The following is a 25,810-nucleotide window of genomic DNA, read 5'->3' as shown; positions in this document are numbered from 1 at the left end:
CCACTGCAAAACCATAATAAAAAATGTTTTTAAATTAAAAAAAAAAAAAACAAATGTTGGCGAGGATGTGGAGAAAAGGTAACCCTCGTACACCATTGATGGGAACTTAAATGGGTGCAGTCACTATAGAAAATGGCTGGGAGGTTCCTCATAAAACTAAAAGCAGAACTACTATATGACCCAGTAATCCCACTCCTGGGAATTCATCTGAAGAAAATGAAAACATGAGTTCAAATCGATAGCAACACCTCAGCATCCACAGCAGTGCTGTTCACAGGTGCCAGGATACAGGGGCAGGGACGTGTCCGCTGGGTGAATGGATAAAACTGTGGCAGGGAGATGCAGTGGAATATTATTCGGCCTTGAAAAAGAACATCCTGCCATTTGTGACAACATGGATGGACACGAGGACACTATTCTAAGGGGGAGAAGTCAGACAGAGAAAGACATACTGCAGGAGCTCCCTTACATGTGGAACCTTAAAAAGTCACGCTCATAAAAGCAGAGAGTAGAACGCTGGTTCCCAGGGGCTGGGAGAGGGCGCCACTGGTCCGAGGCACAGGCTCACAGTCAGAAGGTGACTGGGCCCTTTGGGTCTGGAGCACAGCACGGTGACTAGAGCTGATACCGTTGCATCACGTGCTTGAAAGCTGTTAAAGAGAGTTGATCGTAAATACTCTTACCACAAAAGCCAAGGTGCCCGTGAGTGGTGACGCTGTGCTGAGTACCTTGGCTGATGGAATCCTGTCACAATGTGCATCCTGCTCCTTAAACCTGTGTAACCTTCAGTGGTCAGTCATACCTCAATAAAGCTGGGGGGTTGTGGAAAAACACAAGTGTTTGCTCCTAGAGCGCTGCCTTGGTGGAATTATGTGAAATTATGAGTTGGAAAAGGCTTTTGAAAAATTACACACTTCTGTATTACATAAATTAATTTGTGCAAAAAAACTAGTAAGGGTATATTTTTGAATTATGTAGAGAAAAATAAATTATACAATTCGATGTTTTCATGTCTACTTAGGGTTGAACAACCGTCACCTCTAGTTCCAGAACATTCTGTTACCCCAAAGAGAAGCCGTCCCCATTTTTAGTGACCCCCACCCCCCTCCCCAGCCCCTGACAACCAGGAGCCCCCTCCCCATGTCTGTGGACTGGCCTGTTCTGGACGTCTCACATCCAAGGAGTCACATGCTGTCTGTCCTTCTGTGTCTGCTTCTCTCCCTGAGCACCGTGCTCTCAGGGTCCGGCCCCTTTGTGGCGGGTGTCAGGGCTGCTCTCCTGGTCACGGCCGAGTGACGCCCCTGTGTGTGGCGGGACGTGTGTGCTCATTCCCCGACCGCGGCTGGGCCCCTGGGCACGTCGCCTCTTCCCGTGGTACATGATGCTGCTGCGAACAGGGGTGGACAGGTTTGTGTGGACACATGTTGTCACTCTTTATTTCCACCCAGGAGGGAAACTGCCGGGTCCCGTGGAAATTCCATGTTTGACTTTCCACGGAGCAGCCAGACCGGCATTTTTGTCCCGGCAAGGCTGGTCCAGGGCATGGAGTGGGTGAGGCAGTGCCTCTCAGCTGCCCCTGGGGTGGAATACCTCATCTGCCGATGACTTATTGATGAGAGCAGCTCAGTGGAACCAGGAGAATGTTCCATGGGTCCCCGTCATAAACAGGAGCCGCGTGCTGGCTGCCATGTCTCCCCAGGCCCAGGACCGGGTGTCTTGCTTAGATCCCGGCTCCTTTCCCTGCATCATGGGTCCCCTGGCCCTGGCGAGGCGTCCCTTCCCGGAGCGTGGCACCGACCAGAGTCCCCAGCAGAGCCCTGGCCCCCTGCCACCTCTAGTCCTGACCCCCGGGGGCTGGAGGCATCGGGCCCTGCTGGTTCTCCCCCCCGGCCTAGGGGACCTGTCCTGTCTGCCTTCCAGAGAGGTTTACAAAGATGCGAGCCCACCGCGAGACCTGCCCCAACAAAGCCGTGTGGTCACCATCGTCAGAGCCTCCATCCTCTCGGGTCAGACTGCCTCTGTTGGCTGGAGCAGGGCGGGACCCTGTCTCCCCTGTGCCCACCTGGGCCCTTCCCTCCTGGCCCCCAGCTCAGGTCCACCCCACCTATTTCGCCAGCAGACACACTGAGGCTGCCAGGGGCGGGGACTCCCCTGCCGTCCGGATTCAAGGCTTTCCCTGGAGGGGCTGTGTCTGAGGGGGGAGGGGTCAGGCAGATTGGGGGACCCCTCCCTGAGAGACTTGCTTTTCCTTAACACCAGTGGGCAGCAGCCACACGGTCATTTGGACAAATGTGCAGCCCTCGGGGGAGCCGGCACAGGGGGACATGGAGTGGCACGGGGGTGGGTGGCATTGATGCCACGCAGCTGGGGATGTCTGCAGGAGCCGATCGTCCACTTGGCACCTGCTGGCCTGGCAGACGGAGGCCCTGCCAGCAATGCTTACCGACAGGGTGACTCCAGACGCCCGACTGTGCCTCTCCCAGCCATGGTTTCCCTGTCTGTCAAAGGGGTCAGACTGTCACCCACCACCCCACACAGTCTTGTGAGGGCCCTAAAGTGCCTGTTCCCGCTCCCACCCCTCCTCCCTCGCAGCCCCTAGCCTCGGTTTCCTGTGGCACATCCCTGGGGAAGGGCAGATGGTGGCAGGTTCCAGCAGGGCTGAGTCCAGAGACAGTCATCAGAGAACTGCACCAGGCTGGAGCTGGAGGTATGTTAAATCCATCAACATCGTCCTGTGTGTATGATGCGTAATTTCTTCTGGAAGAATCAGTGATCGGGAGTGAGGTCATCTGTCGGTTCTGGAAAGAGAGCCGTGGGGTGAGGAGGGGCGGGCACGGCAGTTTGCCTTTCTGAGCTTCGCTTGAGCCACGGTTTATCCTGCTACACATTTCAAAATCCCAGTTCTGAGCACAGAGAAGTGTATTCAGTATCTTGCAATAACCTATAACGGAAAATAATCTGGGGGCGGGGAGGGTCTGCCTTGGTGGTAGAGTGGGTGCCCAGCATGCACAAAGTACTGGGTTTAACCCCCAGTTCATCCATTAAACAAACAAACAAACAAACAAATCTAATTACCCCAACAAAATTAAAAAAAAATAAAGTGAACAATTCAACGATGAACAACTACATAGCAATAAATTGGACAACCCAGGAGATATGGATACGTTTCTAGCAACATACAGTCCACCAGGACTGAGTCAAGAAGAAACAGATCATTTGAACAGACCGAGCACTAGATGGGAAGTAGAATCAGCAATAAAAAACCTCCCTGCAAACAGAAGTCCAGGACCAGACAGCTTCACTGGGGAGTTCCACAAAATACACAGAGAAGAAGTCATACTGATCCCTGTCAAACTCCTCCGAAAGACTGAAGAGGAGGGAGCACTCCCAAACTCATTCTATGAAGCCACCATCACCCTGACACCAAAACCAAAGACACTACCAGAAAAGAAAGCTATAGGCCAGTATCGCTGATGAACACAGATGCAAAACTCCTCAACAAGATATCAGCGAATGGAGGGAGGGTGCAGCTCAGTGGTAGAGCACGTGCTTAGCACGCACGAGGTCATGGGTTCAATCCCCAGCGCCTCCATTGAAAATAAATAAATAAATAAACCTAGTTATTCCCCCTAAAAAAGAAAAAAAAAACTATCAGCAAACCAAATCCAACAGCACATTAAAAAAAAATCATATGCTGTGATCAAGTTGGACTCCTCCCAGGGACACAAGGATGGTTCAACATACGCAAACCAATCAATGTGATACACCACATCCACGAAAGAAAGGACAAAAACCACATGATCACCTCAACAGATGTAGAAAAAGTATTGGATATAATTCAACACCCATTTATGACGAAAACTCTCACCAAAGTGGGTAGAGAGGGAACATATCTCAGCATAACAAAGGCCATTTATGACAAACCCGCAGCCAGCATAGTGCTCAGCGGTGAGAATCTGAAAGCCTTCCCGCTAACATCTGGAACAGGACAAGGACGCCCACTCTCACCGCTTCTAGTCAACACAGGGCTGGAAGTCCTGGCCACAGCAACCAGGCGAGAGGAAGAAAGAGAAGGGGTCCAAACTGGAAGGGAAGAGGCAGAACTGTCCCTAGACGCAGACGACATGATGCTATAGACAGAAAGCCCTGAAGGTGCCACGCAAGAACGACTAGAGCTGCTGAAAGAATTCAGCAAGGCAGCAGGACGCAACATCCAAAAATCAGTTTCATTTCCCTGCACTAACAATGAAACATCAGAAAAGGAAAGTTAAAATCACATCAAAAAATACCTAGGAATAAACCTCACCGAGGAGGTGAAAGCCATATGCAGAGAACTATAAAACGATGATTAAGGAAATCAAAGATGATGTAAAGGAATGGAAAGCTATCCCATGCTCTTGGATTGGAAGAATTAATATTGTTAAAACAGTCAGAGTACTGAAAGCCAGTTACAGGTTTAATGCAATCTGTTATCAAGTTACCCAGGACTGTTTTCACAGAACTGGAACAAATAATTCCAAAATTTATATGGAATCACAAGAGACCCAGAATTGTCAAAGCCATACTGAAGAAAAAGAATGAAGCTGGAGGAATAACCCTCCCAGACTTCACACAATACTACAGAGCTACAGTCATCAAAACTGTTGTATTAGCACAAAAACAGACATATGGACCAATGGAACAGAATAGCGAGCCCAGAAATAAACCCACACACCTATGGTCAATCTTTGACAAAGGAGGCAAGAATATACAATGGAGAAAACACAGTCCCTTCAGTAAGTGATGCTGGGGAAACTTGACAGCTGGATGTAAACCAATGAGGTTAGGACACTCCCTCACACCACACACACAAAAATAAACTCAAAATGGCTTAAAGACTTACACATAAGACAAGACACTGTAAATCTCCTAGAAGAAAACATAGGTAAAACATTCCCTGAAATAAATCTTAGCAATGTTCTCCTAAGGCAGTCTACCCAGGAATAGAAATAAAAGCAAAAATAAACAAATGGGACCTGATTAAACATAAGTTTTTGCACAGCAAAGGAAATTATGAACAAAACGAAAAAGACAACCTATGGAATGGGAGAAAATATTTGTAAACAATGCGACTGACAAAGGCTTAATTTCCAGAATATACAAACAGCTCATACAACTCAATAACAAAAACAAACAAACAGCATAATCCAAAAAGTGGGCAGAAGACCTAAACAAACATTACTCCAATGAAGACATACAGGTGGCCAATAGGCACATGAAAAAATGCACAATATTGCTAATTACGAGAGAAATGCAAATCAAAACTATGAGGTATCACCTCACCCCAGTCAGAATGGCCATCATTCAAAAGTCCACAAATGACAAATGCTGGAGAGGCTGTGGAGAAAAGGGGACCTGCCTACACTGCTGGTGGGAATGCAGTTTGGTGCAGTCACTGTGGAAAACAGTATGGAGATTCCTCAAAAGACTAGGAATAGACTTACCATATGACCCAGCAGTCCCACTCCTGGGCATATACCAGGAAGAACTCTAATTTAAAAAGACACATGCACCCCAATGTTCAAAGCTGCACTATTTACAATAGCCAAGACATGGAAACAACCTAAATGTCCATGGACAGATGACTGGGTAAAGAAGCTGTGGTGTATATGCAATGGAACACTCCTCAGCCATTAAAAAGAATAAGATAACGCCATTTGCAGCAACAAGGATGGACCTGGAGATTCTCATTCTAAGTGAAGCCAGAAAGAGAAAGAAAAATACCATATGATATCACTTACATGTGGAATCTAAAAAGAAGACTCAAATAAACTTATTTACAAAACAGAAGACAGGCTCACAGACATAGAGAACAATCTCACGGTTACCAGAGGGGAAAGGGAGTGGGAAGGGACAAACTGGGAATTTGAGATTTGCAGATACTAACTACTATATATAAAATAGAAAAAACACATTTCTTCTTTTTTAATCATTTTTTTTGGGGGGGTAATTAGGTTTATTTATTCATTTATTTTTAATGGAGGTGCTGGGGATTGAACCCAGGACCTCACGCGTGCTAAGCGCACGCTCTGCCGTTAAGCTATACCTTCCCCCCACAAACAAATTCCTACTGTATGGTGCAGGGAACTATATTCAGTGTCTTGTAGTCACCTCTAATGAAAGAGAATATGAAAAAGAATATATATGTATGTATATATATGACTGAAACATGATGTACACCAGAAACTGACACATTGTGAACTGTACTGCCATAAAAAATAAATAAAAATGGGGGGAGGGTACAGCTCAGTGGTAGAGTTTGTACTTAGCATGCACGAGGTCCTGTGTTCCATCCCCAGGACTGCCTTTATAATCAATCAATCAATCAATCAATCAATCAATCAATCTAATCACCCCCAACAAAAAAGTACAATTTTTTGTTTTAAAGGTTTGTTTATAAAAAATAAAAATAAAATGAACATTACAGTGGGATTTAGTGCATTCAGTGTTGTGCGACAACCACACATCTAATTCCAGAACATTCCATCACCCCAAAAAGAAACCTTGTCCCCATCTGCAGTCACCCCCCAACCCCCTCAGCCCCTGGAATCCAGGAGCCCCTCCCTGGGTCTGCGGACTGGCCTGTTCTGGACGTCTCACATCCATGGACTCACACGCTGTGTGTCCTCCTGTGTCTGCTTCTCTCCCTGAGCACCGTGCTCTCAGGGTCTGGCCCCGTGGTGGCAGGTGTCAGGGCTGTTCTCCTTTTCGGGGCTGAGGGTGTTTGGATATTTGTGTTGTTTCGACATTTTGGCTGCTGCGAATTGTGCTGCTGTGAACACGCATGTACAAGTTTTTTGTTTGAATACCTATTTTCAATTATTTTGGGTGTATACCCGGGAACAGACTTGTGAGACCCCGAAATTTAATGCCCAGAAAGGCGGGGCACAGATCACTAAGTGGACACACTGCTCCCAGCACCCACTGCCCCGGGGGAGAGCTCAGAGGACGTAGAAGTGGACGTAGGGGCCCGTGGCGGGGGTGGGGGCGAGCAGCAGGGACCCGGGTCCTCCCAAGGCCCTGGCGGGTGGCCGTGTTCTCCTCCCACACCACGCGGTTACATAAACAACCGACCTATCAAGAAGCCGGCCAGAATGGACAAGACGTAAACAGTGGCCTCCCCGTCCCCAGCCTTCTCCATCTGACTTGGCAGGAAATGAGGTTTTGTAAATTCAGGTTGAGGGTTTCACGCCAGACCTGAAGATCTGCTCAGAGAGAGCATTCTGTGGGCCAGGAGGTGCACCTTCTGGAAACACCCCTTCCAGGCTGTGCTTGAATCAGGCACCCAGGGTGCTTTTGGGAACCTCAGTCTCTGTCTGTGAGTGGAGCCAACCTCGTCCCCTCTGCGCTCTGCGTGGAGAGGCTGATGCTGCTGTCGGCCGACTCTCTCCCCGGTGACTCACGCGCTGAGCCGTCTGCCTGTAAAATTTATTTCTAATTAAAACATTTAGTTTTCTTATTTTAAACAAGTTAGTTTGTCCACATACACCATTAGGAGAGTCAAAAGGTAAAGCACAGAGTGGGAACAGGTATTTGCAGTGTATGACCCAGCAAAGGGCTGGGGTCTGTAATACACAAAGAACTCTCACAAATCAATGACAAAAGCCAAAAAGCCCAATTGGAGAAAATGGGGCAATGACTTCAATGGGCAGGTCCTGCAAGGACACACGAATGACCAATGAGACTGAACTCCATGTGGCCAGTCTGCAGACGAAATCCCCAGCGAGGGCCGCCTCACCCCTGAGAACCACTGAAACCAAACATACAGGCAACGTGAGGGCGGGCCAGAACCCGGAGCCACAGGACCTTCCTGACCTCACCGACGGGAATGTGAAGTGTGGCCACTTTCGGAAGGGTTCTGGAAGCGTCTTCTCTTAAATGAGATGTAATCCCATACCATAAAATTCATGATTTGAAAGTGGACCATCCAGGGGTGTTTAGTGTGTTCAGAGCTGTGCAGCCATCCGCACCATCTGACTCCAGAGCACTTCCGTCACGTGAAAGGAAGCCCCATGCCCCTAGCAGCCTCCCAGCCCCCTCCCAGCCCCTCTCTGAACCTGCCAGTCCAGGGACTTCATGTAAATGGACTCTCACAACATCTGTCCTTCTGTGTCTGGCTTCCTTCACTCAATATTTTGTTTTGAAAGTTCACCCACACTGTAGCAAGAATCAGCGTTTCACTCTTTTTTCTGCCTGACTCATACTCCACTGTGTGTTTGGCCCACATGGTGTTTATTTATCCACCCGCTGAGGAACACAGGTCGGGTCTACTCGGGCCGCTGTGGACACGTGGGTACCAGGGTTTGTCTGTCTGGTCCAGTACTTTGGGGCACATACTTAGGAGTCAAAGCACTGGCTCACATGATAACATAACTTTTTGAAGGCCCTCAGGACAGGCTTCCTATTGTTCCATTTTACATGGAAAAGCTGTAAAATCCGTTCCGTTTTACAGATGAGGAAACTGCAGCTCAGAGAAGCTACAAGTCGCACAGCTGGGACCAACCCTGGGACCCCAGTCCCCCCACCTGCCCATCGTGTTCACTCCTGCCTCGTCCACTGTAGTAGGTGCTGGGTGGGCTGACGGCGTGGCCCAGAGGCCCAGAGAGGGAGAGAAGAGCAGGCCCGGGGGCCCCTTGGTCAGCCCGCCGCGGCGCAGGGAGACTCTTCATCAGCTCCTGCCACCTCCCCGGCCACCCCCCTCTCCCGCCGGCGCTTTGTTTTGTAAGAAGCTCCCAGAGGAGAAAGCATACCCTTGTGCGTGCCGGGTGGGATGAAAAATGTGTGGCTGCTGTGAAAAAGAGCCAGTGGTTCTTCAAAAAAGTAAACATAGGGTTACTTTGTGATCCAGCAATTCTGCTCCTAGACACACGCCTGAGGGAGATGAAACACACACACACACAACTACACGCATGTTCACAGAAGCAAGATTCGTAACAGCCAGAGTGGAAACAAATCAAATGTCCATCAGTGGATGAATGGACACACAAATGTGGTCCCTCCACACATGGGAACATTACTTGTCCATGAACAGGAGAGCAGCCCTGACACCCGCTCCCACGTGGACGGACCCTGAGAGCACGCTGCTCAGGGAGAGAAGCAGACACAGGAGGACACACAGCGTGTGAGTCCACGGATGTGAGGCGTCCGGAACAGGCCAGTCCCCAGACACAGGGAGGGGGCTCCTGGCTGTCAGGGGCTGGGGAGGGGCCAGGGGGGATGACTGCTGATGGGGACAGGGTCTCTTGGGGGTGACGGAATGTTCTGGAATTAGAGATGATGATTACACAACCTGTGAATGCAGTGAAAACACTAAATTGTATATTTTAGATGGTCCGTGGTTAGTTTTATGTTACTTGAATTTTGCCTCAGTTTTTAAAAATGGGGATGGTAACGGCACACTACTGGTAGCTGTGGGGACCACAGGAGCCGGGCTCGCAGACGGGAGGAGCAGTGCCCAGGTCCCGCGAGCGCTTCTCGAGGGCCGGCTGGTGTCTGCCAGCATTGTGCTTGTTATTTTCGACACTGAAGGCCTGAGGGAGAGCAGGGAGGACCCCCACAGGGAAGTTTGTCACACTGTTGCATCAGGACCACGTGCCCACTTTCCAGGTGAAGAGACTGAGGCCCAGGGTGGAGAGCAAGGCGCCCAGAGCCACCAACTCAGCAGGAGAGAGTCTGGGCTGGAAACCAGCAGCTTCCAGGCCTCCTCTGTCAGTCCCCGGGACATGTCACCTGGACACCTTCATGTCAGGACCCGCCCAAGGGGGCAGGCGCCGCTGATTCCCCCACTACCCACCCCGCGGCGCGGGGCAGGGCCCGGGGCGCAGGACTCGGACGCACCACCAGGGATGCGGGAGCCCCGGCGGGCGGTGGGCCGAGCAGGGACGCGCCCCGTTGGTGCTCACGGGCGCCCTCTGGTGACTTCGGGGAGAACAGGCCGTGGGCAGCGCCGGGAGACCCGGCGGTGGGGACTGCGCGGCTCGGGGAGGGGGACGCGGTGGGGGCGGGGATGGTGGGAGGGTGGTGGCGGGATGAAGGGAAGGGATGAATGGGGAAATGGTGGGGACGACGGTAGGGAGCACGTGGGGGACTGGTGGGCACCAAGCAGGGGTACTTAAGTGAATGAATGGATGGCTTGCCTGCCGTGCTCCTTGTGGACTTTGGCCTCCCGCCGTGAGGAGCCCCAGAAGGTTGTGGAGGGAGAGAGGCGCGCACGGGTCTCTCTCAGAAACTCCCCGGCCCCGCCCCCTCTGCCTCCCTCGGAATCCCACCGTGGTGCCCTGTCCAACGAGCCCTGCTCCGACCCCCCATGTTACCCGGCCGCCTCAGGAACTGTCTGGAGGTGCCAGAGGCTCCTCGCCAGACGTGCTTCCTCTCCAGACGGTCAGCAGGTCCCAAAGCAGGAAATCAAGGCAGGAGAAGCAGTTTGCAGGGCCCTGGACTGCGGGCAAAAGTATAAATCCTGTTTGTGGTATAAATAAAATATACCATATTGAAACCTAAAGTAACGCTGCGTATTACCATACCTACTTTTCACGTTTTCAGTTGTTTTCAGCTACTTCAGCGTTCTAGGGGGAAAACCCACGAGAGTATTTTGAAATACGGAAAAACACGTTATGGGAGGCAAGTGTTTTTCTCTAATAACTCTGTCCACAGCACCTCCCTCATCATGGCCTCCATCAGCCTAGGCGCGCGCGTTTTGTGGGGCGGGGGCTGGGTTGACCCGGGTCTGGGTCCTCTGAGGGCTCTGGGAAAACGCCAGCCAGTTAGGGTAGGGGGCAGGTGGGTTTCTCCCGGCTGCCGAGAGCTGGAGCTGTGTTGCTGGTGTCTCTCCGCCCTCTGGTGGCAGCGTGTGTTTGCTCCCCTCGGCTTGGAACCAGGAAGTTGCATCTGAGTCCCTGACTGCCTGGTGAGGATTTGTTTGTTTACTTAGTCAACAGCAACAAGAAGCAGCTTTTAGGTGGCACTGATTGTCTGCTGGATTCTGGTCACCCTCATAACCACCCACCTTGGGAGGGGTCAATGAGATCACTTCCCCTTACAGACGAGGAAACTGAAGCTGGCAGAGCTGGGGCTTGAACCCAGGGCTCTCCACAGTGAAGAGGGACCCGAATGCCCTGTTTAGGGGCTGGCACCAGCTGAGCCTGAAGCTGTCCTCCTTTGTTCAGTCACGCAAACCAGAACCTCCCAGTTTTGCCAAAGCCAACTTGAGTTGAGCTGAGTTGCTTTGGCCTTTTCCCCTCGCAATCCAAAGACTCTTGGCCACTGCCAAGTCCATATTCAGTCCTAACCCCAGCCCCCCGCTGACCGGCATTGACCCTGTGAGGTTATTGAACCGCTCTGATATCTCGTGGCCCCATGAACTTCACCACAGCCAAGATAGTCTCAATTATAAGACCACCGACATTTTAAGCTCTTGAGATGCAATGCTTTCTTGTCGCTTAGATCATTTTATGAACGTTGACAAACTCTTCCACGGGGCTCACGCTTCCTGCCAGACGAGCCCCTGCGGGTTCACCCTGTCACAGGTGAGCCCGGAGCCATGGAACCCGCCGCAGCTGCGCACTCGGAATGACTGAGTCTGGCATAACGAATTGCACCTGTGGAGACTCGACTTACAGGTGAGGTCACATTCTGAGCTTCCGGGTAGATGTGAGTGTTGGGGGAGGGGCGTTATTTAACCCAGAACAGTATTCGCCTCTGATCGTGGGGGACAGGAGCCCTGCAAACCCTCAGAGCTCAGGCCCTGTTTTCACCCGGAAATTTGGTCCCTCTGGAAGGCGCTGCCTGGAAATTTGTGGCCAGGTCCAGGCAAGGCCCCATGCAGACTGAGAGGCAGATGCACGGAGCGGGAGTGGTAGGAACGAGGATATTAAAAAGATGTAAAGGAGGATTTATTTTTACAAAAACTTCTCTTGGCAAGACCGTCACTAATTTTCATCCAATTGTAGTTTCCTCACTTTTCTTGTGGAAGGGGAATGCGGCGAAACGCGGTGGGAGGGGTTCTCCCTGAAGGATGTGCCTGCGGCTGCCATCCACAACCCAGCCCATCATGCTCAAGAGAAGCCAGAAATTCAGATTTTTGTACAAATTTCCTGATTTTTAAATGTTGGCAAACTCTTTAAAAGAGAAAACAAAATTTTCAACATTGACGGCCAAGAGAAGACTGTGTTCTGAACTCAGTCCCCTACCACCAGTTTGAGACTTTGAGGGTGAAGAATTGTCAGACCCCTCGTTTTATCAGCCCCGAGTCCTGTTGCTGGACTTTACCTGTTACCTCGCCTTTCCTGGAAGGGAACCGGAGGCAGGTTAACTCATGGTTTGGCCCCAACCTCTCCCATCAGAACCCTAAACTCTGCCCTAGGTCCCCCCAAAATGGCCAGAATTCTAATTTGGCCCCAAGAATCTGACCCCCAAGTACACACCCTGTGTAACCCCCTTGAGTGTGTGTGTGGGAACGCCATCGGGTAAAGGCGAAATGTTTTTCCAGATGCAGTTAATGTCCCCAAATCAGTGGACTTTGAGTCAATTGAAAGAGAGATTACTCTGGGTGGGCCTGACCTAACTGGGCGAGGGCGGGGAGCAGCACACAGGCTGCGGCCAGGGCCGGGGGCGGCCAGCAGGAACACTGGGACCTTAATCCCAATGTAAGAAGACAATTCCGTCCTACAGCCGAAGGCACCTGGAAGTGAATGCCTGCACACGAGAACGCAGCCCAGCCGACGACCCCTGAGTGCGACCCTGAGCAGAGGACCCAACCGCACTGCGCTGGGCTTCTGACCCTCAGAAGCTGTTGGAAAACAAATGGGTGCTTTAAAGCCGCTGAGTGGGCTCGTTTGTTTTGCAGCTGATACCGCCAATCTGCCAAAAGGTCCTTTTCTGAAGTAATCAATGCCCAGTCCTTAAGCCACCCACTAACACATCCTAGTAGTTGAAAATTAACTTCCCGGCTATGGCCAAAGAGCCCCCCCATCCAGGCTCCCTGCTGTGCTGACACGTGTGAACCTCATCGGGAAACAGCCTGACTCCAGATGTGGGAGGGGGATCACTAGGCCAGGCAGCACCCCCACAGGCCACCGCAGAGTCCTGAGGTCACAGCGGCTGCGGAGGGAGCACTAAGGGCTGGGACGGGGTCCCACGGGGAAGCTGGCGGGCTTGCACGGGGCGGGGGCGGTGGGGCGAGCTTGGAGCCCTGCTCCTGGATCCTGACCCCCGCCTGCGGCAGTCTTGCCGGAGTTCATCAAATAAGAGCAGCGCCGAGGAGACAGGAGATGGGAAAGTGCTGAGAGCAAGGAAGGGCTCTGGCTTTTCAGTTAGAAACTTGGTTTATATTTCAGCCTTTCTGACGGCCTTGGGGAGAGTGCCCCCCGTCCCCGGATCCTAGCACAGCTAGCTGGGAGGAGACCAGGAAAGAATGCGCAGCTCTGTCCCCATTCCGTTCCGGAGCCGGCTCAGAAGTGCCCACCGCTGGCCAGACGGACCTGCCCTCCTCTGGGAATCTGCTAAGAATTCATCGCAACCTCTCGGAGCACCTCCTGGGACGCCAGCCCGGCAGGTGGATAGAATCCTCTCTGTGTCCTCTAAGGGCGCTGCCCAGGAGAAGAATTCGGTGAAAAGTGAGTCCTCAGAACAAGACATTTCCACCGGCCGCATCCAGCTTGCGGGCCAGGATGAATGAAGAACGTCAAGGACGCGATTTTTGGGACATCCCTCATGTCCTTAAGGCATTAAACGGTAGAGTCCCTGGATCCTTCCCAAGACCCTTCTGAGGCTTCAGGAGGGAGAACCCTTTCCTCTCTCTCTCTTTTTAATTATGGTAAATTACACACATAAAAGTGCACATCTTGGTGGCATTAAGCACAAACACATTGTCGTGTGACCCTCCCCACCGTTATCTCCAGAACTTTCTCATCTTCCCAAACTGAAAACATTCAGTTTTCATGAAACAGTCCCCCTCCCCTCCCCCAGCTCCGGCCCCACCCTCTACTTCCTGTCTCCGTGGATCTGACTCCTCCAGAGACCTCCTGTGAGGGGACTCAGACAGTATTTGTCTTCCTTTGTCTGGTCAGCAGAATAACAGCTCCAAAGATGTCCCTGTCCTGCACCTGGGAACTGAGGACGTGTCATCTCGCACAGCAGAGGGGACTCTGCAGGTGGGGTTAAGTTCCCCGGGATGGGGGTGACCCTGGATCCTGAGGGACCCCGTGCCATCACAGGGTCCTCATCAGAAGGAGACGGGAGATGCTGCGCTGCTGGCGGTGAGGATGGAGGGAGGGGCCGCGAGCCAGGGATGCGGCGCCTCTAAAAGCTGGAAGAGGCAGGAGCCGATTCTCCCTGGAGCCTCCGGAGGGACCAGCCCCGCCCAGGCCTGGGTTTAGCCCTGTGAGACCCGAGTCGGACTCCGGACCTCCAGGACCGTCAGAGAGCAAATCTGCCTGCACCTGCTTGTGGTGACTTGTTCCATCCGCCCCAGGAGACGCACATCCTCAGAGCAGTGCGACCAGGGGACAGGCCCATCGGCACCAGGGAGAGGACGTGGTAGGAGATTGTGGAGGACCTGGTGAGACTCTGACAGGTTGTATTTGGGGCTTCAAAATTGCCTTCCTGAAGGGCGGGTGGGGAAGAACTGCCCGAACCCCAGAGAAGAGGCTGATCTTGGCCACCGAGGGGCATGCTGCAAGCTCTCCCCAGACACAGACCCTGCCTCCTTCCCAGACTGGGGTCTCCCTGACAGCGGATGCCCCTCCCTCAGACTGGGGTCCCCCGGACAGAGACTCCGCCCCCTCCCTGAGGCTCTCTCTCTTCTGTCTGTTGCAGCCCCCCCTCGACCTCACCTACCCCCTTGCCCTGGGTGCCCTGGGGCTCGCAGAGCCCTGCCCCACCTCACCTATTGCAAGCCAAGCTGCCTCCTGAGCCCAGTGCGGACTGTTTTCAAGCTGGAGCTCTTAAAATAGCTGTAAGTGGTTTTCCCCAGGGGGGCTGCAGAGGAAGGCACAGGAAGGAGGCTGCGGGGCCAGGGGCAGCAGGAGGGGATGGGCCCTGCCAGGGTGGGTTGTCACCAGCTGCTTGAGGACATCGGGGCAGTGGTGTGGGGCTGCTGTCGGGGTCAACCTGAGGTCCAGGTTGCCCAGGGGCTGGTCCCAACCCCATCCTTGCGTGTGGCAGGGAAACCAAGGCAGGGTGGTGGGAGGACCCCCACGGCCACACCGCGGGTGACAGCAGGGCCGGGTTTAGGTCCAACACCACAGCCTTGCCCAGAACCATCTTGTCTGCCAGGCAGGGCCAACTAACGACCCCTCCAACCTCCCCTGAAGCCGGGCGGGACACAGACTCAGCCACAGGGAGAAGAACGGGCCTGGTGTTACCGAAGACATTCACTCGCTCGCTGGACAAGTGTGGATTGAGCACCTTCTGCAGGCCACACGCTGGGAGGTGACTGGGACAGCCTGTGGTGGGGCGGGGACAGGACACAGCCGCCTGGAAGCAGTGAGCGTCACCAAGAGAAATGACACAGACGGAGGGGAGGCTCAGCACAGCCACCCACTCCAGGTGGGGTCCAGGGGCCAGAAACTTGCTTTATTTCAAGGTGGAGCGGAAGGACCTGCCTCAGCCCCCAAATCCAGCCCTTTCCTCAGCCAGGGAGGGAGGGGTCTTCCCCACAGGATCCTGTAATGTCAGAGCCATGCTGTGCCTCGGAGGGGGCTTGAAAGCAGCACAGAGACCCTCAGGTGGGGCGCTCAGGCCTCTGCCCTCAGACTAGAGGCTCCCCAGGGGAGGGGCTGAGCATCTCCCCTCTCAGACTAGCAGAAACTATTACATCTGGACGTGAGGCGGCTGGTCTCCTTCCTTCTTGGCCCCAGAAGCATTTGGCAAAATCGTAGAAGCAGAGTGTCATCCCCAACTCGAGACCCAGAAAGCACAACAATTTCTCCAGGAAAAGAAAAATGGAAAAGAGAACTCCCCAGCCCCAAGTGTATCTGCCCTCGGGGCTGTGGGCAGGGGATCTGTGGGTTTGAACAGGAACCCGTGTCCCAAGGCCGGGTGCTGGCCGCTCCCACAAGGCAGGCAGGGCGGGCGCGGGTCCGGCCCCAGGCTCAGCCCTCGTCTTCACTGGTGTAGACGCGGGCTTCCCAGCGCTCAGCCATGGCGTTCTTGTGGCGGGTCACCCGCGTGGCTTCCAGGACCTGCCAGAGGAGGCACGGGGTCCCCATCAGGTCCTAACCTCCCAAGACATCTCCCCCAACAGCTGACTCACAGGAGAGGCCTAGAACAGGGTAAAGCAGGACCATCCCCTCCTCTTGTCAGACCCTCTGCTCCTCGTAATAGCGCCCAGGACTGTGCTCACTCCTGCCCAGCTCCACAGCAGGGGACATGCCCGAGTCAAAGAGGGCCACGCCGGATCCCACAAATCCACGGAGGTGCCTGGCCTCCTACACTCCCAGGAGAGCCCGTCTCTCAAAGGAAATGCCCTTGTCCTGTGCCACGTCTGCCCCCAAACCATCTGGTAAACAGGCAGCCCATGGTCTGCCTTTCATCAAAAGTGGATCACAGCAAAATGCACCGCAGGCAGACACTACATCGAGAAGCCATCCAGGGAAGCCCCCCGACCCCCACCATCCAGAAGAAAAGCTTCTGGTGGCCCCAGTGCACCTGAGCAGGGAGCACAGATGCGGGAGGGAACCGCTCCAGCCATACAGCCCTCCTCGCTCCTGGGCAGAGGGGTCCTTGCCCCTGGGAGCACACTCACCTCCGAGTTAATGTGGTCCAAGGGGCTGATGCCAGCATACTGCAGGGAGGAACAGACGTCATCCCCTGGGGTCTTCCACCCTGTCCCACCCCAGAGCCCACTCAGTCACTACTTAGGGCAGAAGGGAAGCGATCCCGGGCCACAGTGGTCCCCCCAGTGCCACTTGGTCACCCCAAACTCAGAGCCATCCACCAGGCTGTTCCCTCACACTAGTCCCCTTGGGGATGCCTTGGGCCATCATTTGCAACTGTTTTCTCTTTGTAAACTTCCTTGTAATAAAGACAATTGACATTTATGGAGCTCTTGCTGCCACCAGGCCCTCGAAGGTTTGAAGGAGTCTGTTCTCATTACCATGCTCATTTTGCAGAGGAGGAGACTGAGGATCAGAGAGGGGCCCAACATCATACAGCCAGCCAGTGGCAGGGCTGGGACTTGAACCCAGGTCCCTGGGCTCCACTCTGCCCCAAACCACCAGGCCAGGCTGTGACCGCCAGGTGGGCGAGCCTGGGGGCAGTGTTTTTCTCCCTGGTGCCAACAATACCCACCCAGGGAGGAGGCAGCCTCGTGGCTGCAAATGTGGGGTTCAGAGCCAGGCCTGGGCTCAAGTCCTGGCTTGGGGACCTGGCCATGTGACCCTGCGCGTGCGTGACTTTGGCTTTCTCTAAAAAAACAGGGGGCAAAACATCTCTCCAGGGTGTTAAAGCCACAGCACGTGCAGACCCCTGAGCACGTCCCACGTGAGGTGCAGGTAATAATCAAAAATAACAAGGAGAGGAGAGTGTAGCTCAGTGGTGGAGCGCGTGCTCAGCATGCACGATGTCCTGGGTTCAGTCCCCGGTGCCTCCAATAAACAAACAAACACACAATAAATAAACCTAATTACCTTCCCTGCCCCCCCAAATGATGTTGGTAATAAACACATTGAAATAATGAGGATGATTTGATAGATTGCTCTGACTCCTCCTCCAAGCAGAGCTCACCTCAGCCTTCGGCTCACCGTGGGGACCCTGCGTATGTACATGGTCCAGATGGGAAGGGATGCCCCGTTTACCCCTTCTGCTCCTCACGTGTGGGGGACACGGAGGCGCAGTCACTTGGGGGTGGGCCATGAAGAAGGCAGGACTCAAACCCAGCTCACACTGGAGCCTCCCTTGCCCTAATGAGGGGTGTCCGATCTTGGCCAGGCATGCAGGGGGACGGCAGGGCTTGAGACTCACCCACTGCTCCCTCTTCTTTCTCTGTGGAGGGGCAGCCTCAGCCGGGGCCTCTACCACTGTCCACGCCAGGCCCGAGTGCAGGTGAATTGGGGTGAAGAAGTGTGACTCAGACACTGCGCAGCTGCCCGTGATGCCTGGGGGTGAGGGGAAGGAAGGAACATCGGGGGGGGGGCCCCAGAGCCAGACTCCAGCCGGAGAGGCATAGAGTCTCTGGCGGAGGAGAGGCTGGGCCAGTTAACGAGATGGGTAAGTGGACAGACAGACAGACAGACGGAGCAGACAGCTGGTTGGGAAAACTAACAGCTTGGACAGATAGATGGGCTGATCATACAAGGAGAAAAACATTGAAAGTGGCATGGGGGGTATTTCGTCTTGACGAAAATTGACCAAGAGGATAGAACACGTGTAAACCTTTATGCGCCTAATAACAAAGTGTCAAAACCCATAAAATGAAAAACCCCAAGGCAAGTCAACTACTTTCTCCAAAATCTACTGCTGAAGCAGACAGACAGGCAGACAGACCAGCCAACTGGGGTAGGGGACAACTGCCCCCCCCGCGAATGTCCCCCCAGCCAAAGCCTCTCCTGACATCCCCCCACCCCTCCACTTCCGCATCTGAGGCCCCGAGCAAACCCGCCACGCCTGGGATCCCTCCTTACCAGATGCCTGGGAGGAGTTCCTGGAGTCTTGGTCGTAGCACTCATCCGGCAGGGGTGGGGAGAAGACCTCCGGGAACAGAGCACTCCGCCGCTCTTCGGCCACCTCCCGCTCCCGCCGCAGGACACTCTCCACCTCCCTCTCCAGCAGCTCAGATGACTGGGACCTCTGCAGCTTCAGTGCCGGGGCCCCGGCCACCTCCCAGCCCCAAACTCGGGGGGCCTCAGCTTTCTCAGGCACACCCGGGACCGCAAACCTCAGGGGGCGCAGGAGGAAGTACTCATGGCGCACAAGCCCTCTGGGGTGCAGGGGGCCCCTGGGGGGCACCTGCCTTGTGCCCGAGGGTTCTCCAGAGGATTCCGAGAGAAGGCTCTGCGCCACTGCGGCCTGTGGAGCGCTCCCGGCCCTGGCCTTATCTGCAGGGAGGCTGCTGGGCTTGAGATTCGCACGGAAGGCTGGGAACTCTACTGGGGGCGTTCTGGGGCTCAGGTACGGCTGGTAGGCATCAAGTGGGATGCGGTTCACCTTCCTCACCTCGGGAGCAGGGCTGGCCGCCCTGGCGTCGGGGGCTGGGCCCAGGATGGAGTCTGAGCTGTGGGCTCTCCTGAGTCCAGGTGGCGGGCCCTCAGAGAAGCAGTCAGGCGTGGCCGACCGGCCCACCTGCAGGCCCTCCCGCCGGTGGTCCTCCTCGCGCTGCGTCTCCTGCGCAAGGTCCCGCTGCACGTAGAGAGACGGGCGCCCCCTGCCCCGCTGTGGGGCTGCAGCCAGGCTCACCCTGGTCAGCAGCGGCCTGGCGGGGATCTCCACCAGCTCCTGCTGGCTGAACACCCGCTGCAGCCCCCTCCGCTCTCGGAGGTCTGCCTCCCGCTCCTGTGCCAGCCGGATCTCCCGCTCGATGGGCGTCTCCTTGGGGGGCTCTGGTGACTCTGCGCGGGACTGGGAAGCAGGGTCGTCCATGGCTGGGACACCAGACCTGGCAGACGAACCAGGGACCCTCTTCTCCTCCACGACCACCTCCTTCACCTGGGACTTGACTGGGGTGACACACCCATTGGGCAGGGGTGGCCCGTTCAGGGACTTGGAGGCCTGGCTGGGCCCGGATGGGCGGTTCCGAGGGGCCCCCGCATTCGCATAGGCTGGCCTGGCAGGGGGGTTTGCCTGCTCCAGGCTCAGAAACTGCTGCCTCGCTGCCAGGAAGTCGATCTGCTCTCTGTCGATCATGTTCTCCTCTGGGGGCGTGGCCTGCAGTCGGCCGGGGGTCCTGGGTTCCCCGTGGTCAGGGGTGCCATGGAGTGTGGCCACCATGCCACTCTTTCTGACCGCCTGGCCCTGGATGACCACCCGGCGCTCTCGCTCCAGGTCCTGTGGCCGCCTGGGCTGGGTGCCCCTGGTCTCCAGGTGGTAGGCCTTCACCTCCTCATCCTCATCGTCCTCCGGGCAGGGTGGCCATGGGGACAGCTGGCCAGGGAAGGCATGCAGGCTGCGAGACGTCCCTGTCTGCACCATTTCCAGCCGGGCCTCATGGTCAGTGGGCCATGCCTGTGGCTTATCCTGGCCCCAGCCACTGGCCATGGACCCCACGCCCACCAGCTCAATAGTGTAGCTGGTGTCCCCATCGAGGGCCACACTGGTCACACGGGATGAGCGGGGGATGCTGAGGATGGGGTATCTGGTCACTCGGTCCATGTTCTGGGGGTCTCTGCCCACAACCGGCTCCCAGGATGGAGACAATCTGCGCTCACTGAGGGCAAAGAAGGGCGTGATGGTCACCAGCTCAGAGCACTTGGGGAGAGGCACAGTTCCCGGTCCCTTAAAGGGCAGAGTCCTGTCCCAGTGGCCTCTACTGTTGGTTCAGGGATGAGTAAGTGACCCAGCCCTGCCAATCAGGGCGTTCCGCCCTCTGGCCTCTGTAATTGCTTCAGGGATGGACATATGACCCAACCTGGCCAATGACATAAAACCCTGGGACTTTGCAGTTAATGTGGAGAATTGGATCCTCTTCCTGCTGGGCTTGTTAGGCTGGTGAGATGAGACCGAGAACCACTGGTGGGGGGGGGGGCGTATGTGTCCGCTATGGACAGAGCTTGCTCAGGAGCATCCATAACCCCAACACAGGATCCTGAAAACATTATTTGAGCTCCTAGATCCAGACACACCTGAATCCCTGTGCACCACTGTGCTGACCCAACACCTTGTTCCCTGTGTGTTTAACGTTTTCCCACCTCATCCCCTGGACACTGCACACCCTTTTGCAGTCAGCCTCTTCTGCCCCTCTCCTTCCACTCCTCCTTTCTCCCACCCAGCTAGCCATGTCTAGACCCAGCGCCACACCAGGGCAGCCTCCCTCCCAGGGCATGTACACCCTGAGGTTCCTTATGTGGTTTTTGTCATGTAACATTTGCAGATGGCCCCAGTGGGACCACTCCTTGCTGGGTGATGTCAAGTGGGGAAGTTGGGGCCCAGAGAGAGGTAATGACTGGCAAAGACCTCCACAACCTGGTTCTCTCCCTTGCACCAGCCCAGTGGGACACCTTGTCCCATCCCAGACAAGCCCCTGTCTTAGTGCCATAAAGCCAGGATGAGCTAAGGAATGCCTTGGACCTTGTCTCGCTGGGCCAAGGGACATCTTGGCCCAATCCCCCTCCCAACCATCTGGGTTCCCACTGAGCACAGCTCAAGGAACCTTTGTGAAGGTCATACACCTGCTCTCATGCCTCCCTGATTCCTGGCGTCTCCGGGATGCAGTTCTCAAACTCTGCCCAGGGCTCTCAAGGCTACCATCTGGCCTCAGCCCAAACCCTCAAACTCTGCAGGCACCAGACCTCAAACCCAAACTTCTCCCTCTTCCTTCTGCCTGGAGGACCCTCATTTCTGCCCCTGCACGGTCTTGTTAGCTACAGCCCATAAGACAGCTCCTCCAGGGAGCCTCCAGATTGCCCTGCCCTTAGACCCTGTTGCCTGGCCCTCTCCTGTGTACCCAGCCTAGCACAGTATTAGGCATTGCCTTTTTACAGCCAAGGAAAGGAAGGCGGACCACCCTCAACTCCTCAAGCAGCCCTTGGACCCCGGTACCACCAGAGCTGTTGGACACATCGCTGCCTTTTTACACCAACTTGCTTGTAAAAGCTGAATGTAGTTTTGTAAAGGAAAATGCAGACCCTCCCTCACCTGGAGAAGTGGCATCAAGCAACATAAAATCAATTGTGGGGAACAACGTTACAACCCTCACACTAGTGCCTCATGGTCTTTCCAGCGCATCAAATATTGAAACTGTCATTAGGAAAATGATTTTAAAGACAAGCAGGCTTGAGCGATTAGTCCCAGCCGAGTGGGCTGAGCCTCTGTCCACTGACCCCGCAGTCCCCTGTGGAGACTTTTTCCTTGAAAGTCACTGGGGGTGCATGTGTCTTTGAAAGGAGAATACGGTCATTTAAGATCTGTCTTCTCGCACCTGAAGCCATCAGCCAGGACCCTCTCTCCCTCCCAGGGGCCCCTGGTGAGAATCTCCTCCTGCAGCCCAGGGTCTGGTACACAGCAGGCACTCCATAACGGCGGGCTGAGCAAGGCGTGGTCTCAGGGCCCAGGGCCTGGGTTCATTCCAGCCACAGATCTGGCTGCCCCTCCCATCAGGCTCCGAGCTCTGACACTGAGGGCTGGGCAGGTCTGCCTCCCACTCTGTCCCCATGCCCTGGGGCTCCCCAGGGAGGGCAGGCGTGGCAGGAATGCGTGTTTGCCTAATGAGTGGCCGGAAGCTCGTGCAGCAGGATTTATAAGACACATGGGACATTAACTCCAGGAAAAAAACCTCACTCCCAGAGGGTGTCAAGTCTCCTTGTGGGTGGGGCAGCTCATTCCTCCTGGGTGATTCACTGAGGCCAGCAGGGTGGGGTTGAAGTCCTCAGGGATGCACTCCTCTGTGTCCCTGAGCGAGTCTCAGCTCCCCTCTGGCCTCAGTGTCCACATCTGGACGGGAGGTAGAGTCCAGAGCACGTGGCCACCACCCCAAAAGGCTGCCATCTAGATTTGGTGCTCTGTGCCTTGTATACAGCAAGCACTAGATAAACGCTTTCACAGTGGTGGCTCGTATTATTATTTAAACCCTGGATCCACACTGATCTCAGAGTGACCCTGGGGCAGGCATTCTCTTTTGCAAAGCCTCAGTCTCCCCATCTGTAAAATGAGACACTGCTGCCCTCACCACAGGGCTGGGGAGAGGGGCGGGTAACAAGGAGCCCAAGACGCAGAGCACAGAGGCACCCCACGGGGAGATGCCTTCTTGGAGGCCCAGGACGCTCTGTGCAAATGAGTGGTAATAGTGGTCACAGGGCCTCCAGCACTCTCCCGTGGCTCCTCGTAATCGGGCACCTCGCACCAGCACCCTGTTTGCTTCTCTTAAGAGCCTGTGACAAGGGAGCCTTTCTTGTCCCCAGTTTACAGCAGAGGAAACTGAGGCACAGAGAGAGGTCACATAGTGAGTGACAAGACAACAGTTTCTGAAGCCTGAGCCCTCACTCCTGGTCAGTCACCTCCTCTTCCAGGAAGCCCCCTGGATTGCTCCTCCCCAGCCCACTGTGCACTGTGTTGATACCAAACTGAAACTGGGTTTATGGCCTTGGGTGCTACACACCTACTTCCTCATCCCTGCAACTGACCTCCTGCCCTCGGGGCAAAAGCCTATTACAGGGGCCTGGGGCTCAGACAGGGCTGGTTACACAGCAGGGAGGGGCTCCTGGGGGGTCTCCTTCCATCACTTGGGGCTATCATTCCCGGGACCCTGACCGGGCAGAGCCCCCAACCCCTGACACACCTGAGCACTGGACTGAGTCTCTGCCCTCCTGAGGCTGGACGCCCCCTCCTGTGAGCCCCAGCCAGACCCTGATGGTGGCGGGGGGAAGGGTTATATGCCGCTCAAGGGTCCCCCAAGCAAGGATCTGGCTGGTGCTGGAAAGATTTCTCCCCAGAACCCTTTAGAATTCCCGAAACCAATGTGAGGCCTCTGTGCCTCTGGCCCTGGGGGGGCACCAATCAGGCCCCTTCCTTACAGGGTCTGGGCTCAGGGTTCTTGGATTTGGGGACCTGATGTCTGGGGTGGAAACTGGGGCCCTGGCAAGGTTCAGGGTTGGGAACAGAGTGGGAAGGACACAGCCCTGGGCACAGAGCCAGCCTGGGGATGCAGAGCAAGAGGGGGCCTCCACCAGCCCCTGGGCTCCCCCTGTGCCCAGAGAGGGGTGGGGTGGGGACTGAGGCTCCCTCCCCGTACCCTGAAGGCCCCACAGGTGAGCAGATGGTGCCACAAGCACACCACCCCCTGCCCAAAGCCAACCCCACCCCTCTGCAGGACCCCTGCCCTTCCAACCTTTGAGTCCAGCCTGCCCGCAGGCCCCCCAGCCTTACCCACCGGCTCTCAGCCCGCAGCAGCCTACAAGCTTGGCTCTGGCTCCGTGGCTGGCACAGGGGCCTCCTGGCCCCGCCCGGCCCCAGGTTGCCAGGGGACAGGGCCCTGTACCGGGAAGCAGGTGCACCCCCTCCTTGGGGCCCCACCCAGGCTCGAGAAACAAAGTCCAGAGGAGGAGAAAGGTGACACCAGTAGAGCGGAGGGCGGACACCACGCCCACTGGGCACTGCCCCTCAGTCCCCAGGCCCCCAGCCCACACAGCTGGAGCTGCAACCCCCACTGAAACCCTCCAGCTGCTGTCTGGCCCTCCAGCGACCTCTCAGCACTGCTCAGAGAGGGGCTGTCCGTTGCCCAGGGTCACACACAGCAGGTCCACGATCCAGAGGCTGTTTCTCAGAGGGGGTTTAAGTACCAAACCACCACCTGGCGCAGCCCACCCTTTGGGGCCACTTCCCCAGAGAGCCCCTTTTTGGGACAAGCCTGGCTTCCTAGCCTCTGAGGGGTTCAGCTGGTCCCAGGTTCAAGTCTCACTTAACCGCTCTGAGCCTCTGTTTCCTCCTCAGTGAAATGGGGACGTCAGCCCACTTCCACATACAGGATCAGATGAGGACACCAAAATCTGGGATGGGTGAGGCTGAGGCCCCAATGGCAGATGGAGGCACTGAGGCTCAAGATGCTAGGTCAGTCCTCCCAGGCACTCAGCTGTCCTGTCTGAGTCTCGGTCACAGCGCAGAGGACCTGCCGGACCCCTGGGAGCCCAATGTCTCTGGGGGAGTTGGGCCACTAGGCATAGCAGTCAGTCTATGGGGAAGGGGATATAGTCTGTCCCTCTGGCTGGGGCTCTGTCCCAACCTGCCCCTTGGCTGACTCTGAGGCCACTGCGAACCTCAGTCTCTTCTTCCATCAAATGGGCCCCCAGCTCCCAATCTGGCAGGGCTGCCCAAGGTGGGGTGATTTTAGGACAGGTTTGGAAAAAGGGCCTAATCCAGAATTCCAACTTGTGTATGGTATGTGCCGAGTCTGTGAAAACCTGGGGCACACTGCTGCACTTTCCATCCCAGCACCCCCAAGGCCCCCATATCCTTGTTTTGCAGATAAGGAAACTGAGGCACAGAAATCTCCAAGTCTCACCAAAGGACAGAGTGTCAGCAGCGGGGTTGGTATTTGGACCTGCACCCCACTCACCACCTTCCTGCACATATGGAGATCGGGGAGACCCCAAAGGGCAGAGACTGGGTCACCCAGCATGCTGGGGGCCCTGTGGAGGTGAGGATTCAATCTCCTGCTCCCAGACTGGGGTGGCTTCCCCCCCAGGGTTCATACAGCCCACCATACAAATGGGCAAACTGAGATTCAGAGGGCAGCGACTCCTCCCAGATCACACAGTGAGACAGACACAGCCCCCAGAAATGCTTCCTCCCCATGTCCCCACCTGTTTCCCAGGGACTAGTTTCTCTGCAGAGCTTGAGGGTGTATGTGGGGCCTCTTCCGTTCCCCCCAGGGGAATGTGAGCTCAGCAAGGGGCAGCCCCAGCCACAGGATGGGGTGGGCCAGGTGCAGGACCCAAGGGCTCCACGAGAAACAGAAAGGAAGTCCTGCCACAGGCAGCTGCCCCCATACCTCCAGGCCTTACCTGCCCAGGTGCTGCTTGGATGCGCACAGGTGCAGGTGGGGACTCCGCCAACACCCCACACACCGCCCTGGGGTGAGCCTTAGGGATGTACAGGCTGCAGAAGAGAAACCAGCTCCCCTGGGTTC

The 25,810-nt window shown here is 55.4% G+C and overlaps 1 protein-coding gene and 1 long non-coding RNA gene across 6 annotated transcripts; one reads left to right on the top strand and one right to left on the bottom strand.

The window, feature by feature from the left end:
• The first annotated feature begins 14,072 nt into the window (after nucleotides 1-14,072).
• LOC135319449 (uncharacterized) lies at nucleotides 14,073-15,582 on the top strand. The gene is made up of 3 exons (XR_010378036.1): nucleotides 14,073-14,596; nucleotides 14,854-14,992; nucleotides 15,313-15,582. It is a non-coding gene; the product is annotated as an uncharacterized LOC135319449 (long non-coding RNA).
• A 9-nt stretch (nucleotides 15,583-15,591) lies between these two features.
• Nucleotides 15,592-25,810, bottom strand: MISP (mitotic spindle positioning). 5 transcript variants are annotated; one of them, XM_064479605.1, is made up of 5 exons: nucleotides 24,056-24,125; nucleotides 18,660-20,398; nucleotides 18,001-18,134; nucleotides 16,784-16,822; nucleotides 15,592-16,220 (listed from the first exon to the last, which is right to left on the bottom strand). In XM_064479605.1, exons 2-5 carry the CDS (start codon nucleotides 20,341-20,343, stop codon nucleotides 16,131-16,133), a joined length of 1,947 nt encoding a protein of 648 aa, XP_064335675.1. In that variant the 5' UTR covers nucleotides 20,344-20,398; nucleotides 24,056-24,125; the 3' UTR covers nucleotides 15,592-16,130. The 5 variants fall into 5 exon arrangements, with proteins under 5 accessions (XP_064335675.1, XP_064335676.1, XP_064335673.1 ...); XM_064479606.1 differs by lacking the exon at nucleotides 16,784-16,822; XM_064479603.1 differs by lacking the exon at nucleotides 24,056-24,125 and adding an exon at nucleotides 25,686-25,810 and having other exon boundaries at nucleotides 16,161-16,822.

Source organism: Camelus dromedarius, chromosome 27 (assembly GCF_036321535.1).
Source record: "Camelus dromedarius isolate mCamDro1 chromosome 27, mCamDro1.pat, whole genome shotgun sequence".
In the NCBI taxonomy this organism is placed as follows: domain Eukaryota; kingdom Metazoa; phylum Chordata; class Mammalia; order Artiodactyla; family Camelidae; genus Camelus; species Camelus dromedarius.
Note: the sequence above shows the minus strand (reverse complement) of the source record. Positions and strands in the feature narration are given on the sequence as shown.

Excerpts from the sequence above, each read along its gene's own strand:
- MISP (XM_064479603.1), bottom strand. The coding sequence starts at position 20,343 with ATGGACCGAGTGACCAGATACCCCATCCTCAGCATCCCCCGCTCATCC. Across the intron at positions 18,135-18,659 it reads GAACTCCTCCCAGGCATCTG|GCATCACGGGCAGCTGCGCA; the intron begins GTAAGGAGGGAT and ends CCTCACCCCCAG. Across the intron at positions 16,823-18,000 it reads GAAAGAAGAGGGAGCAGTGG|TATGCTGGCATCAGCCCCTT; the intron begins GTGAGTCTCAAG and ends TCCTCCCTGCAG.